This window comes from Paramisgurnus dabryanus, chromosome 10 (genome assembly GCF_030506205.2).
Source record: "Paramisgurnus dabryanus chromosome 10, PD_genome_1.1, whole genome shotgun sequence".
Lineage (NCBI taxonomy): Eukaryota > Metazoa > Chordata > Actinopteri > Cypriniformes > Cobitidae > Paramisgurnus > Paramisgurnus dabryanus.
This window is the reverse complement of record NC_133346.1, coordinates 8,903,448-8,923,045: the sequence shown is the minus strand read 5'-3', so window position 1 is coordinate 8,923,045 and position 19,598 is coordinate 8,903,448. Positions and strand designations below refer to the sequence as shown.

At 38.1% G+C, this 19,598-nt stretch overlaps 1 protein-coding gene across 8 annotated transcripts in view; it reads left to right on the top strand.

The window, feature by feature from the left end:
* stard13a (StAR related lipid transfer domain containing 13a) overlaps nucleotides 1–18,542 on the top strand; it is a 45,816-nt gene extending 27,274 nt beyond the window's left edge. For 4 of the 8 annotated variants that reach the window (XM_065260162.2, XM_065260161.1, XM_065260160.2 and 1 more), the window contains exons 2-14: nucleotides 1,717–1,788; nucleotides 4,453–4,534; nucleotides 7,078–7,141; nucleotides 8,811–10,123; nucleotides 10,521–10,688; nucleotides 12,815–12,974; nucleotides 13,077–13,275; nucleotides 13,356–13,569; nucleotides 14,179–14,293; nucleotides 14,458–14,703; nucleotides 16,179–16,396; nucleotides 16,844–17,020; nucleotides 17,244–18,542. In XM_065260162.2, coding sequence (XP_065116234.1) covers nucleotides 1,717–1,788; nucleotides 4,453–4,534; nucleotides 7,078–7,141; nucleotides 8,811–10,123; nucleotides 10,521–10,688; nucleotides 12,815–12,974; nucleotides 13,077–13,275; nucleotides 13,356–13,569; nucleotides 14,179–14,293; nucleotides 14,458–14,703; nucleotides 16,179–16,396; nucleotides 16,844–17,020; nucleotides 17,244–17,361 — 3,146 coding nt within the window. In that variant the 3' untranslated portion in view covers nucleotides 17,362–18,542. Of the gene's footprint in view, nucleotides 1–1,716; nucleotides 1,789–4,420; nucleotides 4,535–7,077; nucleotides 7,142–8,810; nucleotides 10,124–10,520; nucleotides 10,689–12,814; nucleotides 12,975–13,076; nucleotides 13,276–13,355; nucleotides 13,570–14,178; nucleotides 14,294–14,457; nucleotides 14,704–16,178; nucleotides 16,397–16,843; nucleotides 17,021–17,243 lie in introns of all 8 variants that reach the window. The other 4 variants (XM_065260171.2, XM_065260163.1, XM_065260187.1 and 1 more) reach the window with 1 other exon arrangement.
* Nucleotides 18,543–19,598: the final 1,056 nt, after the last annotated feature.

The window sequence follows — 19,598 nt, the reverse complement described above, 5'->3', positions numbered from 1 at the left end:
CCAATTACAGTTTGCAAGGTTAGTCAAGTTTCCTACACTAAAAATAACCTGAGCCTCACTTTAAGCATTTCAATGTACAAAATCAGCGCAAAAAGGTCATGGGTTCGAACCGAGGGAACACAAATACTAATAAAATTGATAGCTTGTAATGCACTGTAAGTCGCTTTGGATAAAAGTGTCTGCCAAATGCATAAATATAAAAAAAATAGTTTGACATATGTCACCCTGTCTGTTAATTCCAGGCTAAAGTTTCATAATGATGAGATTAGAAGCATGAAAGTTTGATTTCACTCATTGATTTCACATTGACATGGCCCTACTTGGTTAATTTAAAAGATTTAAAGGTAATATTTTTGCAGAATGTTCATTAGATTATATGGGATGATTTTATGTAGAAAACAGTAAATCACAAATTAAAATGACTTTAACTGGGTTTTCACAGACTGGGTCACATATTTTCCACCCTAGTTTATGAATGAATGAATGTAATCATTGTCTTTAAAGAGCACCTATTGTCTGATTCATGTTTTACATTTCCTTTGGTGTGTAAGTGTGTACATGCTAACAATATGCAAAAGGTACAAACCCCAAATTAAATGATGACGCGAGTTATAGTCTCCAACTTAAATCTCTTTTCTTGGACTACAACAAACACCAGAATTGTAGGCAACAGTTTACTTCCTGAGATTGGTGATGTAGAAAAGACCGACATTATCATAATTTTTCCTGTAAGTTAACTCCTGTTAGCAACCGAATCTTTCAAACATGGTAGAGCGTCACATTTCCGGCTGACGTCAGAGGTATTCAGGCCAATCACAACGTACAGATTAGCTGGCCAATCAGGGACACAGAGCTTTCAAATTTGTGCGTTTCATGAAGAGGGTGAAATCTGGAGTTACAAAAATGTACAGTATGTGGAAAATAATGTGTTTTTAACCATAAACCACGCGAACACATTGTATTTTACCATATACACTAAATAACATTGTTTGTTTTTAGCAATAAAATAGTTGTACTTTAATAGTTCCATTAATCCTCATGTGATTCCAAATGGCGGTTGTCTTAGAAAAAATGGAAACCGGTATGAAAGTGGAAAAAAACGCAGGGCAAAAAAGATCCAGCTGTGGGCTAAATTATAGTCTGTGGTAACTTCAGGATAGACTCGTAAAGAGACTGAAGATCAGATGCTCTGATATGAGGTAGACGCATGTTTTTTGTCGACATTAAAAGCGATGAGAACAACCAGTAAGTGTAGGAATCTCAAGTCCTAGTTTAAATCAGCTGTTATGCCCAGCGTCGTGTTCGAAAGGAGATTTTTGCAGGCTTTAAGTGGTTCCTGTTCAGCAAATATGTAATTTAACATAAGTATGTGGAGAATCTTGTACGAAAGGGATTTATAATTGTCGGCTTGTGGTGAGGTCATTTGAACCATGTTTTTAGTGACTTATTTTGAGAGACGCTTTGTTGTGATTGTGAATCAATGTCAATGAAATCTGGTGAAAATTGACCTAAAGTGAATAACACACACACAAACACATGCAATCCCAGTTTACATTTAAATCTGAACTTTATTAATAATCAGCCTGTCAGATATGCATGTGACCCTATTGGTAAAATCCATGCTAAAGTCTCATATTCTAATTATCTACATATCTAAACTGTATTTGTGATGAGATTCAAATGAAATGCTAAATATATGATTGTTTTTTTTTTCAGAAATTGAAGCAAAGGAGGCATGCGATTGGCTGAGAGCGGCAGGATTCCCGCAGTATGCCCAACTGTACGAGGGTAAGAAATGTACAGAGGTGTAAAGTACTTGAGTAAATGTACTTCGTTACTGTACTTAAGTATTTTTTGGGCTACTTTGTACTTGTACTGAGTATCAAAAATATAGGCAACTTTTACTCTCTACTCAATTACATTTTTGATTGGGTATTTGTACTCTTTACTCCACTACATTTGAAAAGACACTTAACGTTACTCGCTACATTGTTTATTCGTCAAATAAAAACGAGACGAAAGTGTCAGAGGGTGATGATGGATAGAATCTGTGGTCGCGAGGTTACACGCACACACATTTGGCGCTGCGCAGAGCAATCGTATGAAATCAAAGTACTGCGAGAGCGAATCAAATGCATATGGAGAAGTCTGGTCTCGCGGTACTTTGATGTCAAACGCTGAATGGCTTGCGTTGAGCCACCGTAGCGGGACATCTGCGTGCTGCGTATGTCATAAACTGTAGAGAAAAGTTCGCGTTTGGTCTGAGAGAAGAGATAAAGAGCAAACATATGGATGCATATCACATTTGCTTCAGTCAAGGGACCCTTTTTTAAACATGTGATGCTACAATCAAAGCAAAAGTGATGCGCGATTGCAGGAGAGTCATCCCGCAACTCAAAGGCAACTTTCTTCATCTTTGTTAATGTTAGTTAATAAAAATGTAAGCTTTAATTGTTTGTTCATGTTAGTTCAGAGTGCATTAACTAATGTTAACAAGATTTTAATAAAGTATTAGTAATTGATGAAATTAACATTAACAATGATGAATAAATGCTGTATAAGTGCAGTTCATTATTAGTTCATGTTAACTAATGTAGCTAACTAATGTTAACTAATGAACCTTATTGTAAAGTGTTACCATATATTTATATCACAAATTTAGGCTATATATTTTTCAGTATGGCACATTCAAGTACACAATGACACTAGACTAAAATTAAATGGGTTTAAATTAAATTTAATGTAGATTTCTAGACTAAAATCTCATGGCTTAGTTGAATAAAATTAGACTAAAACTAAATCAATTCAGATGACAAAAATATGACTAAAACTAAATTAAATTTGAGTCAAAAGACTATGACTATGTTTAATCTGTGTTTGTTCTGCCAGGTCAAAATTTGAGGTGTTTGATTTCTTTTCTATATTAGGAAATAAAACCTCATAAATAAACTTTCTTAGTTTTCACTGCCCAGACCTACAATGTCTTTTTGTGTTGAATACTAGTGCATCTTTGAGCCAACTTTAAGTACGAGTAAAAATACTTGAGTACTTTTAAATTGGGTTACTTTAATACTTTTACTCAAGTCGTATTTAAATTGGTGACTTGTAACTTGTAGTGGAGTAATTTTTACAGTAAGGAATTTGTACTTTTACTCAAGTATGGCTTTAAGCTACTCTTTACACCTCTGGAAATGTAATGAATATCTATAAACACATAGAGATCTGTCAAGTAACCAGTTGTTGATTCGACGGCCAAATGTTTCTTGTGTGGTTGCAGCTGTGAGGTTAAATAATGTTTAAAAAATTAGGACTGCGGTAGGGCGAGAGAAAAAGATTGAGTTGACCGTTCAGTTTGAAATCACACTTACTGTATACTTTCATCCCAACTATTCTTGATTTGTTCGTATGGGCTATATGAAATATAAAGCTGCATTTACACAGCTGTGTGCTCGATTTGTCATCACATATTCTCTTCACTCTTTTTTTCTGGTTATTTTGAGGCCATGGCGTGCTATTTGCAAGCTAGAGTTTCTATCCAAGAGTAGGAAGAGGTCATGGGAAAAACTCCTCATTATCACTGCCGGAAAAATGCAAGCCCTTGCCTCAGACTTCCGCCCGGGCCAACAGAGGGGTCGAGAGGATGCTGTTCTCTCGCTCTCTCTCCCTCTCTGTCTTCCCCTGACTCCTCCTCCTTTAGATGCTTTACGTCAGTGAACGATACAATGTCAACAGTTCTGTATTTAATGTCAAGTCAATTCAGGTTTCCAACTGTAGCTTGGCTCTCGTGAGAAACTCATAAAATTGAAGATGCTCGACTTGGCCGCGCAAGGTCATCGTGACACTGAAGTAAACAGAGCGCTCCCAAATTCCACCGGAGAAACGGTGACTGTTCATCACACCTCGCTGTCTCTAGTGGCGCTTTGCTAATTGTCTCCATTTGTTTTAGCCTAAGCGTGGGAGTGCAGGATAACCCTTGGATCGGTTTCAGAGTCTCTCCGCTGTGTATAATGTAATCAGTGAGGGCACGTCTGACAGAGATGGTTGTTGCTTACACCACAGCTGCAATTCTGTGATCCTTTACAGAACCTTCCCAGATGTCTGCGATGTCTGCATGTCTGCATAATTCTATAGGAAATATTTTTTAAATCCTCTAAAAATAATGATTATAGTAATTTCAGACCTTAATCTTATATGTGCAACACAAAATTGTTTTTTTAAGTCTGGATTTCGTGAGAATGACCCATTTGTGACCCTGACTGTGAAAACAAGGCTATAATCTCATAATCTATTTAGGATTATAAATATATACATGACCTTACTCAATATTAAAAATATATATTTTCACATAATGTTCTTTACTTTAGGATGTTTAAGGTAGAAAAAGTAAGTCACAAAAATTGCTTTATTTGCGTTTTCACAGAAACCTGATCTGCTTTCTGTATCTGTATGCAGATTCCCAGTTTCCCATTGAAATATCCGCTGTCAAGAGGGACCATGACTTTCTGGACAGAGATCTTGTGGAGACTCTTTGCCGGTAAGATTAGAGGTCTACATCAGGACTGTCTGTCTTTCTATATGTCTATCTCTCCAGAGAGAAAGAGGGAGTGGTAAGAGTGTGAGAAAGTGAGCCCTTAAGGAAAATCCTGCTTATGGATTTGTCCGAGATCGTTGATTTTTGGTTGATTCACAATGCCGATGCTTCTTTTGAATCTGTGCGTGCATTCACACACACGGATACCGTAAAGATCCCGTAAAGACACGTGACGTATTTTAAGTCCAGCACTCGTTTTTTTCCAGAGCGTCTAAAGTTTGCTTAGTTATTATGCATGATTTCTCTCACGTGCGTGGATTTTTGTTTATGACAAGACCATTGGGAGCGTGTAATGAACTGTTCTGTCATGCTGGTAAATGATCTCAGCTTTAGCATGGATAGTGACGAGCTTCCTGATTTCTGCTTCAGTCCAGTTTGCAGACATTTCTCAATGCGAATGTTGATCTGCGTTTAAATCCCTGTGTCAAAGAGCTGTACCATTACTTTTTGTTGCGATGACACGCCCCTTATGGCATTGTTTATGCTTCTTGTTTAAACAGAATGTTTCCGTGAATGCTACATTAATGTTACTAGTTCCTTTTTACGGAAGCGACCCCAGAACATATACGGGACGTATATATACGTTTTTGTTCACACAGAAGCCTCTCCTGACAATTTTACGGAAATTTTCTGGAACCAAAGTGCTGTGTGAATGGGGATTGACTCTTGTCATCAGCCTGTCTTGTAGGAAATTTAATACCACACCATCACTTAAGTGACAGCTGTAAAAGGTCAAAGGGCTTTTACTGTTAATCACCCATACTGGAATGGACACATACAGCTATGAGTCATGAAATCAAAAGTGATGCTGTTTATTTTCTTAAGCAGTACAAGTGGTCATCAGCAAGATCATTAACACAAGTATGTAGTTTACATTTACATTTATTCATTAAGGAGGTGTTTTATATAGAGCGACCACACATGAAAGTGATTCGTTGATTAACATTTTGTGGAGTTTAATGTAAATTACGTAATTTGAGGAAAAAAAGGGCGAAGAAGAAAGACTTTTACCAGAAGTTTTTATACTTTTTATACTCCGATAAGATGAAATAAAAGAAGCATTGATGAAAAAACTGATGAAATATTGTGCTCCTAAAACTGTGGGCAGTTGGAATAAGTGGGGTCTTGGTACCGGAAACAGTATTCCTTGCGTCATGAGTTAACAAGCGGATTAGTGGTTACTCTCGAATGTGTACTCGTAAAATCTGCAAAATTAGCCTTAGTACTTTATATGCGTTTTCCCAAAACCTGTTCACGGGCAAAAGTGTTTGAAGAAACTTCAGCTGGTCTTTAAAGACCCGCACCCAGCCAGACTCGTTGCCCCTCTTCTCAGTGTGCATGCACGAGAAAACTTTGCGGCGCTGGCCCAGTGGCGACCCCACCTCTGTAGCTGTCTGACCCATGTCCTTCATAAAGTCTGTCCCCTTCCCTGACGCTTTGATCCCTAATACAGCCCCCGTGGAGCTTGCTCTGATGTTCCTCTCAAAGGCCTGAGGGAGCACTGGGGGTCTGGGCTGACTGTATAGGCTACTAACAGATGCTTTTGTGTGTGTGTGTGTGTGTGTGTGTGTGTGTGTGTGTGTGTGTGTGTGTGTGTGTGTGTGTGTGTGTGTGTGTGTGTGTGTGTGTGTGTGTGTGTGTGTGTAACAAGGCCCGAGAGTGTTGAGGGTTTCTAGCAGGTTGTCTCCTTTTCTAATGCCGGTAATGACAGCGTTAGTGAGATCTGACAGCTTTACTGTCACAGAATACACAGACATGCTGCTTTTCAGGACAGCGTCTGCTGGCATGCTAATGGCATTTTTTTTGTCACACATGTTTACGCATATTTACGCGACCATCTGGACCATGGATGTTTAATTAGGTTGGCAATGTGAAAGGAACCCCGAATCTGTCAGAAATACAGGAGAATAATCATTCTGATGTCATATTTGAACATTGCAGGGTGTCTGGTTTTATAGGTGAAATAAGGGCTTGTTTGTGTCTTGAATGGATATAAAGTCCAGGGATCTGCACTGTGTTGTGGAGAAGATGTGTGGAAAGGGTAAAGGGATGGAAAATACTTCTCCAGGGGTGAAGATCAGTCAGATTAGAGTGTTAAAGGGAGCCTTTAGGATTACATCAAAGAGAAGGTGGGCGAGAAGGTGAATTGCCCCCTCCCTCCTCTCTCTCTCTCTCTCTCTCTCTCCCTCCCTCTCTCGTTTTTCCTTCTGCAGCCAATGTCTCGTTCATTCATAGTCATCTCCTGTAAGAGATTAGAACCTGCAGCAGCCAAGCAGTCTCGTCACTCAATGCATCAGCCAATCAGGACGCAGATAGTGCGAGTTTCTTGAAATCTATACCTGGTTGTAGAGAGGCAAGAGGAGGTTGGACCAACGCAGGATCTACAGTGGATTATCTCTCTCTCTCTTCTGTGGCTGTATGGTTTCTTTGTAGTGGAGATGATGAAAGTGATCGATGCATCAGTGACCGAATCTTTTCTCTTCCAGTCGACTCAACACTCTTAACAAGTGTGCCTCTATGAAACTGGACGTGAGCCTTCCCAAAAAGAAAGTGAGTGATTTTTTATCGCATCATGCTCATGAAACTTGTTTTCTTTATATATTGGTTATTTGGAGTGGTAAAAAAAGACATGTCTGGGTATATCACATCAACATGAAAAAAGGAAAACTATATTTTGTATTAAAGATTTTTTTTGCATTATTTGTAAGGCAGTTGGTAGATGTAAAGCAAAGAAAACTTTCTTATTACCCTAACGTAAAAAAAGGACATGGTCATGGCATTATTTACAGTATGCACTTAATGTAATGTTTTAAAGGGACACTCCACTTTTTTTGAAAATATGCTCATTTTCCAGCTCCCCGAGAGTAAAACATTTGATTTTTACGTTTTGGAATTCATTCAGCTGATCTCTGTATCTGGCGGTACCACTTTTAGCATAGCTTAGCATAATCCATTGAATCTGATTAGACCATTAGCATCGGGCTAAAAAAGTAACCAAAGAGTTTCAATATTTTTAATATTTAAAACTTGACTCTTCTGTAGTTACGTTGTGTACTAAGACCGACCAAAAAATTAAAAGTTGCGATTTTCTAGGCAGATACGGCTAGGAACTATACTCTCATTCTGTTGTGTAATAATCAAGGACTTTGCTGCCGTAACATGGCTGCAGCAGGCGTAGTGATATTACGCAGCGCCTGAAAATAGTCCCCTGATATTGAAAGTAACCAAGAGGACTATTTTCAGCTGCTGCGTAATATCATTGCTCTTTGGTATCTCTTGGTTATTTTTTTGCGCGATGCTAATGGTCTAATCAGATTCAATGGATTATGCTAAGCTATGCTAAAAGTGGTAGCGCCAGACCCAGAGATCGTCTGAATGGATTTCAAAACTGTAAAAATCAATGTAACTCTAGGGGAGCTGGAAAATGAGTGTCCCTTTAATGCTAATTTGAATAAAAAAGGACAAAATTTTTATTACTGTAAAGCTGTCATGACAATGCAGTAACCTCAGTGATCCTAAAAATAAGTTTTCTTGCTTATGTTTTCTTAACTCTGTTATATAAGAACCTGTCCCAAGTTTGCAATGGATTATCAACTGCTTAAATCAAAGCAGATTACATTAAAAAGCAGCCATGACCTTTCAGGAGAATTGATAATGGCATTTAAACTTGAATTTAAGTTTAATCTTCAATTGCTTCAGTAAGTTTACTCGTGGCACATTTAAATTAGTTTTTTGTTGTTTTGCTGTGTATGATATCCTATAGGTGTTTTCTGACCCTCCTGATTTGGGTCTTTTTTGGGTTTTGCTGTCTCCAGTGAAACCAGACAGCGATTTGATCCTTCTTATGTTCCTATCCTCTTGTTTGGCTGATATTCGAGAATTTCCCAAACCTGCTTATATGACTTAAGGGATGTTTTGGAAATAGTTTTCCTGACATTTTTCAAATACCACAAGTCTGTTTTGACATCATCATTGTTAAATGCATTAGGTCTGCGATATTATAAATAGGAAATGATTGAAAGTACATGCAGTGATAAGAGGGCGTCTCTTCATAGATGATCAGCTGAATGGATCCCAAAACTGTAAAAATCAAGTGTTTAACTCTAGGAGAGCTGGAAAATGAGCCTATTTTCAAAAAAGTGGAGTGTCCATTTAATCAGGTTCTACGAATAATCTTAAACAATTTTGAGACCAATATTGTGCTTTCATATCTATGCAGAGTGAGGACTCGGATGAGGAGGACCTGTTGGCGATCAGCACTAGATGGACATTTGAGAGAGACAGTCGCTGCTGGTCACGTCTGCAAGACATCGATTACCTCCTGGGTAAAGCAGAGGATCGGAGTCCCTCGGAGATCGGGGAAGGTTTGCGGACCACCGTGAGCAGCGAGAGCATTCTGACGGATCTGAGCGAGCCGGAGCTCTGCTCCCTTCACAGCGAAGACTCCTTGTCCGCCATGCCCGATTCTGCCTCGCTCTCCCAACTGCACTTACCCAAAAATCTGCCTCATTACGGATCGCTACCTGTCAAGAGCAGGCGACGCGGACGCACGCGCGCCAAAGACTTCCTGCGGAGGATGGAGACGCTAGGCCGGACGTGGGGACCATCGATGGGCCGGTCAGAGCGGCGGTCTTTGGTTATCAGCGGCCCGGTTTTGCAAAGCGAGCCCGAAGCTCTTAAAACTCTACGTTGTGTTCAGATCAACGGCGAGCCTTTAAACACTGAAAATGTGCCACCTGCTAACCACTGCCCAAATTCACTCACCAGCAGCGAGGCCAGCAGCCAATCGGAGACCAGCGGCAGTGCCGGAAGCACGCCGAACACGAAAGGTCGAGGTTTGAAGCTTCACACCGCTGGTAAACGTATAGGTGTCTACCTGGAGGATGTCGATGTTCTCGCAGGCGCCCCCCACAGGAGGAGACCGGTAGAACAGAGTCGTAAAAATGACTTTCACTCCTATGAGGAGTTATTAGTTCACATCCCAAAAGATCACAAGCCGGGTACCTTCCCCAAAGCGCTGTCCATTGAGAGTCTGGTACCTGCTAGTAAGGACCACCTTAAGAGTTGGAAGGTTCGGGATTCAGAGCAGTCGATGAAGAACAGGAAAATAGGAGGAAGGGATGTCCGACCCGTGACGCGCTACTGCCCGCGGGGAAGTCGGATCAGCGTGTACGATAATGTACCTGGCTCGCACCTGTACGCGAGCACTGGGGATTTACTGGACCTCGAGAAGGAGGATATATTCCCGCACTTAGATGACATTTTGCAACATGTGAACGGCCTGCAGCAGCTCGTAGACCACTGGTCTAAAAACGTCTTGCCGGAGACTGAAGGGGAGGAGGGCAACGATGAGCAGGACCAGAGGATTAAAGATGGCCAGTCCTCAAGTCAAATCACACTGGACTTTGAAGGGACCCCAGTAATAGGCCTGACTGACGGTAACAGGGATGGGGTCTCACTAAATGACACGGACACTTCCAGCACCAGAGAGAGGAGAGACTCAGGGGTGGGAGCTTCTCTCACACGACCACGGTGAGGCTTTAGTCATTTTTCGTGATTAATGTTTTCTACATAAAATCATCAACTGTGGAATTCTTTACATATTAAAATAAGGCAAGCTAAAACTCTTTTTAAAAAAAATTTTTTGTTGTTGTTTTGATTTGTATTTCTTTTCATATTTTTGCTTGTTGTGTTATCTTTATACAGTGTATTATTTGTTGTTGTTCAGCGCTTTGAGATCTACATTTAAAGGTGCTGTAGAAAATAAAGTTTATTGTTATAATGTAAAGAACATTATGTGAAAATATAACTTTAACATCTTTAATATTGACTAATGTCATGTCAAAGAATGAAATCAAACTTTGATGCTCTAAATCTCATAGGTTATGAGATTCACATTTTTATTCATATTAATTTGTTTTGTTTTCAGGCTTAGATGGCCCAGCTTCAGAATGTCAAACCTCAGCCAATCAGGAATCTCGTTACAGATATCTAGCCAATCAGTAGGCCAGCTCAGTTTGCTGCAAAAGTTCTCCTTACTGCGTCTCACTGCTATCATGGAGAAATACTCAATGTCCAACAAGCAAGGCTGGACTTGGTGAGTTATCTACAAGCAGGTTAGAGGGAAAATTAAAAACTTGATATTTAAAAAGTATGACAATATACACCTTGAAATGTGCAGTTTTGTTTGATCTGCCGACATAATTTAAACCTAAACAGGAATTTAGGATGGTACATATTGAGGTCTCCTCAATATGTCTCCTCCCACCTTTAAAATAGCCAGGAGCGTTCCGTTTACTTAACAGTCTGGAATCTGGTGAGAAGCTGAAGTGCAGAATGATGTCATAAAAAACGTTGATCTGTATTAGCGGAAGTGAGAGACTGGAAGATTTGAATGCTTCTGAATGTGAAAGTTCATCCAAAAATGAAAATTCTGTTATCATTTTCTTATTCCCGCTTGTTACAAACTTGTATTAATTTCTTTGTTCTGTTGAACACAGATGAAGATATTTTAAAGAATGTTCGTAACCAAGCAGATCTGGGGCACCATTGACCTCTATCATATGATAATAATATCACTTTACAATAAGGTTCATTAGTTAACATTAGTTAACATGAACTAATAATGAACTGCACTTATACAGCATTTATTAATCTTTGTTAAGGTTAATTTCAACAATTACTAATACTTTGTTAAAAACTTGTTAACGTTAGTTAAAGGATTTGTCCATTTTCTTAAAAACAAATCCAGATAATTTACTCACCACCATGTCATACAAAATGTTGATGTCTTTCTTTGTTCAGTCGAGAAGAAATTATGTTTTTTGAGGAAAACTTTTCATGATTTTTCTCATTTTAATGGACTTTAATGGACCCCAACACTTAACAGTTTTAATGCCGTTTAAAATAGCAGTTTCAACGCAGCTTCAAATGACTCTAAACGATTTCAAACGAGGCATAAGGGTCTTATCTAGCGAAACGATTGTCATTTTTGGCAAGGAAAATAAAAAATAGGCACTTTTAACCCACAACTTTTCTTCTTCCTCTGGCTGTGTGGCTGTAATGATGTGGAAAGGTCACGTGTTACATATATGAAACGCACATTTGCGGACCATTTTAAACAATAAACGGACACAAAGACATTAATTAGTATCATTCTACATGCAACAAGGTCGGAACGGTCCTCTTTCTCCACACTTGTAAACACTGGGGCATAGTTTCGCATACGTCATCCGTGACCTCTTGACGGGATGACGTATTACGTGAGCTCGCACTGGCGCGTCAAAGGACCAGAGGAAGCCGAGAAGTTGTGGTTTAAAAGTGCATATTTTTTGTTTTTCTTGCCAAAAATGACAATCGTTTCGCTAGATAAGACCCTTATGGCTCGTTTGAGATCGTTTAGAGTCCTTTGAAGCTGTGTTGAAACTGTATTAAAACTGTTAAGAGTTGGGGTCCATTAAAGTCCATTAAAATGTACTGAACAAAGAAAGACAGCAACATTTTGGATGACATGGTGGTGACTAAATTATCTGGATTTTTTTTTTTTAATGGACTAATCTTTTAATGCACTGTGAACTAACATGAACAAATAATGAAAAGCTTTATTTCTATTGACCAACATGAACAAAGATTAATAAATACTGTAAACTAATGAACCATTTTGTAAAGATCTTTTTCAAAATTTTTCAAATTATCTTCATTTGTGTTCATCAGAACAAAGAAATGTATACAGGTTTGTAACAACATGAGGGTGAGAAATGATGGCAGAATTTTCATTTTTGGGTGAACTATCCCTTTAAGGCTTACATATTCATACTAAAAGGCAAAACAACTACATTTTTAATTCATTGGGTCTGTATATGAAATTTGTGTTTATTTATTCTGAACTTTTTTTAAAGAGGGGTCTCTTGATAATAACATACTTGTACTCAAACTGCTTCTCAATTTTGTTCATACGTTTGAGGGTCTTTTAAAGATTAGTCTTGGAAAATCCCTGGGATGTTTTTTTTTTAAGCGGAAATCTGTACTGTCCTTTCCGACGAAACCTTTGCTATTATCAGATGACACATGGATCAAAATAACTGCTCGGTCAAACGAGTCTTGTTGAAACTCCAGAATTTGTAAAGCACAAACATTTCATCTCGCTATCTAAATGACAGATCTTGACTCATTTGCTGTGTCCTTTGTTCTGTAAAGCTGGCTTAACTGTATCTCAATTCTTAGGTCAGTTCCAAAGTTTATGAAGAGGATGAAGTGTCCGGATTATAAGGATAAAATGGTTTTTGGAGTTCCCCTGATCGTCCATGTGCAGCGATATGGACATCCTCTTCCCATCAGTCTACAGCTCGCTTTACGCTTTTTAAGAAGTCAGTGTTTGGACCAGGTACCCGATTTTATTTGCATTTGCAGGTCTGATTGTAAAGTTCAGATCCTACATTCAGGGACAAAGCAGAATCTACAGTATGTTTGGGTCTCATTTTTTTAGGTCGGGCTTTTCCGTAAATCCGGCGTGAAGTCTCGTATTCAGGCTCTGCGACAGATGTGCGAAAGCTCTCCAGAAAACGTCAACTACGAGGACCAGTCTGCGTACGACGTGGCCGACATGGTCAAACAGTTTTTCAGAGACCTACCCGAACCTCTTCTCACGAACAAGATGGGAGAAACCTTCCTTCATATATATCAATGTAAGATCCTGTCGTTTGCAAAATGTTTTATCCAAAATATATATTTATGACCTTGCTGTAACTACTCTCCGTCCATCCAGATGTACCCAAAGAACAGCGCTTACAGGCTGTGCGGGCCGCTATCATGCTGATGGCCGATGAAAACCGTGAGGTCCTGCAGACGCTTCTGTGTTTCCTAAAGGATGTCACTTCTTCTGTTGAAGAGAACCAGATGACCCCTATGAACCTGGCAGTCTGCCTCGCTCCTTCTCTCTTCCACCTTAACATCATGAAGAATGATAACCTGTCACCAAGGTAATGCAAGTGCATTTGAACTATTTCTGCCAAATCCATTAACTCAACTAACCAGGTTAAATCAGCCTGAACCATCATACAAATCTGTCATTTTGCCAGGGTGTATTTGTTATGTATGTGGATGTATAGGTGCTATATGAACACATGTCTGCTTTGTCATAAGAACCCTGAGGTTATTTGAGAAGGCGTGAAGTGTTTTATTTACTCAATGTACAAACAACTCCCCCATCATTGTCTTCATTAAAAAAAGCATTAACTCGACAGAGAGCAGACACGGCCCTGGGGTCCAGACATAGGAGGAGGTGTGGAGGGCATTTTAATGGAGAGGGGTAGTTTAGTATTACCTCAGTCTCTCTACCCAGACAGAGAGAAGGGGGTGTTACGAGACCCGTGTCTTTGTATCAATTTACGACATGTTTATTTTCATTTGCCAAGCATGTGTCGTGAGAAGTGCTTTCACTGGTCTGGTAAATGAGTTTGTTTATATATGCGTACTGTATAGTTCAATTACTAAAATGTGTAATTATCTGGAAATTCAAATGCATCGCCTTAATGTAGTGTAATTTAATGTAAATGAATGTATGTTATGCCTTTCATCTTTATATTCAGGTCTATTCAGAGGAAGTATGCCACAGGACGGCCCGACCAAAAGGACCTGAATGAAAACCTAGCAGCCACTCAGGGGCTTTCCCACATGATTGCTGAATGCAACAACCTTTTTGAAGTATGAACAACACGTGTTATCAATTAGACAGAGTGCACGCAATTGTGTAGGAAGATTGTAAAGGCAAAAATTTGGCTGATTGCATGAATCATTTTAAACTTCTTTTATAAAAATCTACAATAGTAGACATCTGTTGTGTTTTCTTACGCACTGTGTTTTTGTAGATCCCGCAGGAGATGGTGTCTCAGTCCAGGAACTCATACATGGAAGCTGAGCTGTTAGCGCCCTCTATAGACGAGCTCTGCAAAAGGCAAGCGCAACAGGACGAGGAGGAGGAGGAAGAGGAGGAGAGCACCTATCGCTCTTACCTGGAGAACCAGATACAGAGTCTGCTTAAGGAGACCAGAGATAAAAGCAAAGGCTGGGTGTCCAGAGCAAACATTGACAATACAGAGGTTTCATTCAAAAAGGTGAGAAAACATAACAGACAGGACTATTGAAAACAAAACATTATGAATATTTATTATTTATAGATTTTAAGTTACTTAAGTGTTATATTATATTTATTAAGTTTTATTGTTATTTTAAGTATTATGTATTATATAACATCACATGTATGTATGTATGTGTCATAATTAAATACTGTTTACACTTGGCATTAACATGCGTTTTCATCGATCGGATCACAAGTGGATGACGTTAATGTCAGGTGTAAACGGTGTTCAAAACGTTTTGAGCTCGTCCACTTTCGACCACATTCAGAGGTAGTCAAAACCCCTTTAAACGTGACGTGTCTCTCTTGCCACTTGTGATCCGATCGATGGAAACACATCTTAATACCAAGTGTAAACAGCCCTAATAAGGGTACATTTTTTAAATTGGAAGCTGAATAATTAAGCTTTGCATTGATGTACGTTCAATATTTGGCCGTGATATATTTGTAATGTTTTTGAGCGTGCCCAAAAATATTGAGAAAATTGACTTTGTCCAAATGAAGTCATTAACAACTGCATCCACTCACAAAAATAAAGTTTATATATATTTACGATAGGAAATGTACAAATATCATTAGCATAAAAGAAAAAGAAAAAAAACGACAAAAGGAAAATTATTTTGGCTTTTGCTACAAATATGCCTGTGCTACTTAAAGGTATAGTTCAACCAAAAATGAAAATTCGGTCATAATTTACCCATAATTTTAGACCTGTTAAATTTCTTTTTTCTAATGAACACAAAGGAAGATATTTTGATATATGATGGTAAGCACACAGCTGGTGGAAATCATTGACTTCCATAGTAGGAAAAACAAATCCTATGGATTTCATTGGGAACTGTAGACTCCAACATAACCACAAAAATCACAATATTCCCATAATTTGTTTTTCCTACTATGGAAGCCAATGGTTCCCACCAGCTGTGTGCTTATTATCATTTATCAAAATATATTTTTTTGTGTTCATAAAAAAAAGAAATTAATACAGGTCTAAAACAACATGAGGGTGATTACATAAAAAATTTGATCTTTTTAAGATCTTTTTTGTGGTCCAGGGTCACAAATGAAAATATTTGCACATATATTTTTGTGTAGAATTTACACTGTAAATATACAAATGTATTATAAAAAACAAAAATATTATAAAGATTTCCTTTTAGACCTACAGTAGGAAGAACTAATATTACACCCTTATATTATGGTTTTTAATATTAATATTATTTCAATCATCTTTGTGTGTTTCGTATTTCTTTATAAATGTTTGTAAATTGGTTAAATTCTTCTTCGTTTGTAAGTCACTTTTGAAAAATTCTGCTAAATGAATAGATGTAAATATTAAACACAAAAAAATCTGGGTTAGTTGTTAAAAGAATGATCAAATTGATTTTATGGTGTAATAATGCGGTTAATACAAATACAGCCTGAGAATCTGATGGTTGTTGTCTTTGACAGGTGGGAGATGGGACACCTTTGAGACGCTGGCGTGTATCTGCAGAGGTGGAGGCTCCTCCATCTGTGGTGCTAAACCGCATCCTGCGTGAGCGTCACTTGTGGGACAGTAACCTGCTACAGTGGAAGGTCCTAGAAACGCTGGACAAACAGACTGAAGTTTATCACTATGTGCTCAGCACAATGGCCCCTCATCCCAGTAGAGATTTTGTGGTGCTCAGGTGAGGTGTGCGGTTAAAAAAAACTTCTTGTGCAAACTTTTTTATTTTTATTTTTAATAAAACTATGTAAGCTTTTTTGTTTAACAAAATCTTTCATTATACGGTTTTGGCCAAGTGTAATATTACTGAATGGGTGTTTAGATTCACCTGCTATTGTAGATGCACATTTATGTTAAAATGCTTTAGGCAAAGCGAATGAGGCCACCGGGGTCAAGCCGAGAAAATCATGACAAGACATAATTACATCTTTTGACAAATATAAACGCAGACAGTCTGATCAAAGGAAAGTTTTTGGGTTGAAACGTATGTTATTTAATAATGAATCAATTTTGCACTTGGCAGAGCAATGCATTAATCTTTTCTGCATGTGCATGAGACATCTGATCCATTTACATCCTTGTGTTTGTCCTGTTTTTGTTCTTATCATATTTTTGTTTTTTCATTTAGGACGTGGAGGACAGATTTGCCAAAAGGTGTATGTGTGCTGGTGTCAGTATCGATCGACCATGAGGACAGCCCACAGCTGGGTGGAGTCAGAGGGGTGGTTTTGGAATCGCAGTATCTGCTGGAGCCGTGTGGTTCTGGCAAGTCCAGACTCACACATATATGCAGAGTTGATCTAAAGTAGGTGCACTAAAATTAGTATAATATAATAAGAAACTTCTGCTATTATTTACTTTTGATATTAAGGTATCAAATGATTCCTAACCATCATAGCATGCCATGTGTAGTATTTACTTTAATGCTATTGTCTTAAATAGGTTAATAGTCTCATACCTTCATTATTATAAAGTACGTAAGATTCATTAAATGCTTTTGAATTGTAAATGTATTTGCTATTTATCAGAGGCAAGTCTCCAGAGTGGTACAACAAAGCATTCGGCCATCTCTGTGCTACTGAGGCCATTCACATCCGCGACTCCTTTCAGACTGCTGATCCCGAGGGCCCAGAAACCAAAATCTGAGAAGGGCTACGTGAAATTAGGCATCAACGAAATAGATATTGTTCATCATCAGGGCATCATGAACATGAACTGGACCACCAGAAGCAAGAAGAGATTTTAGAAAGAAAAAGAAAGTGAACGTTTAAGTGTGTCCACCCCCAAACTACAAACTGCCATGTCTTTATTGTTTGGTGTTCCTTTTGTATATCTTAGATTCGGTAATTTGATTTAGTCTATTACATAGCAGACACTTTTATCCAAAGCAACTTACAAAAAAGCATTTAACAAGTTAAAAACTGAAACTTTTGACATGTCTGCGTTTGTTATGTTTTGGGAAGTGTGACGAAGGGAAATAGATGGACAGAGAAAGTGACAGACAGTCTCCACCATAGCCATAAAGCCATGCCTGTGTCGTAATGCTGCTTCCTGTTGTCCAGACTTTACAACAGGTCTGCTTTGAGTTAAACCGAACTAAAGCAAAGCTTACTGCAAATATAAACAGATGTGAATAACCTCATGCTAATCAAAACACAGCAGGTCTGATTAAATGTTATTGAACTGAACAAAACCACTACATCATTATGAATTTAGGTACGTTATTCACTATTCTCTTTTAACATTTATTTAAGTGTTTTTCTCAAGTCATTTGAATGAAGCTAAATAGATTTTTATCTATGTACTGATGTGAAGTATAATACATCTGAATAGCCCACATTGTTGTTATAGTTGTTGTTGTAATATTCTTTGATTTTATTGTCCCAAGTAAGCAATAACGTATTATTATAAATGCATCAGTATTGTGCTCTTTTGCAGAATGAATAATTTAAGCCTAAAAATAAAGCAAACAATGGCAATGTTTGTTGCAAGCATGCCATTTTAAATTATTATTATTATTATTATTATATGTTGCTGTGTCACTCTATGATGTCTAGGACATTATTTCATTTCACTGCTTCTAAGAAGCACGTCAACTCACAGAGCTGTACATTTGTCATTTGTTTGTGTATACATGTGTATATAATTCACTGTGTATATTTTGTACATAAATTATGCTTATAGCAGATTTGTTTTCATGCTCGTTTTTGTTCTTCATCATCATATTAAACTGGTGTCTGAATGTTACTGCCAGCTGGTTAGATACAGCGAGATTCATGGAACGCAGGTCGATTTATAAATGTGGAAAATAAACTCAGTATAACTTGTGTGTTTCGGTGTACCTGGTCATTTAAAAAACGAAAAAAAGAAAAATACATGTTTTTAAATGCAAATGTAAAAATGCTGAAAGTTTTTTGTGAGGATTAGGGGTTGGGTTCAGGTGTGCCCTAAACATCTTGATCGCCCTCTGGTGGCTGGCTGCAGTACAAGTCATAAACCCTCTCCATGCAAACGAATTAATTAAAAAATGAATAACACTTCCAATAAAATTTTTCAAAAGATGGTTTTGGTCCTTTAAAGTAGTTGTTATCACACTGATATATGTTCAATTGTTGATTTTTGTGATAAGTTTATTTCAGTTTGTAAATTGATGCATTACACAGTATCAAATCAGCGGACAGACCGCAGCATATTTCGTGTTAATTGCAAATGTGCTCATTCTGAAATCTAAATAATTAATCATGTGTTGTACCGTATGATGCATGTAATAATTAGGTGGTTTTTTAATTACGTTATCTTTACAAGTTACCTAAACTTATTCAGAGAAATAACGCTGACCGTGTAGCTTTATGTCAAAAAACTTTATTTATACTCGTGTCATTAACAGACACACTCACCTTAACGTTTGTTTTATAAATCAGATGATACCACTCTATTCTTGAAAGATAAAGAGCAAGTTTCTCCAATCTTATCTACAATCAATGCTTTCTCGAATGCCTCTCAAACTTAATTTACGTAAATGTGAAATTATTTGCTTATTTGCATGGGCGGAAATCCCGGGGGGGTCGGGGGGGACAGGACCCCCCCTATCTGAGGGTTGTCCCCCCTAAATTATCATTAGAATATGTGTATTGAAAATAATTTAATGATTTATAATACTTAAACTAGTTGTGTAAGAAGTGAAACAATACAAATGCAAACGGAGCAACAACAAAAAAACGTTTTAAATATTTGGATTCCCCCTCCCTTGCCTCACAGTGGTTTGGTCCACTGCCCACGCCCCTTTTACCTCACCACCACACATTCCGGTGGTAGAGAAGTGTACGGAGCCGACGCGTTAATAAGCTATATATACTAGTCAACATTTGAAGTGGATCAAAAAA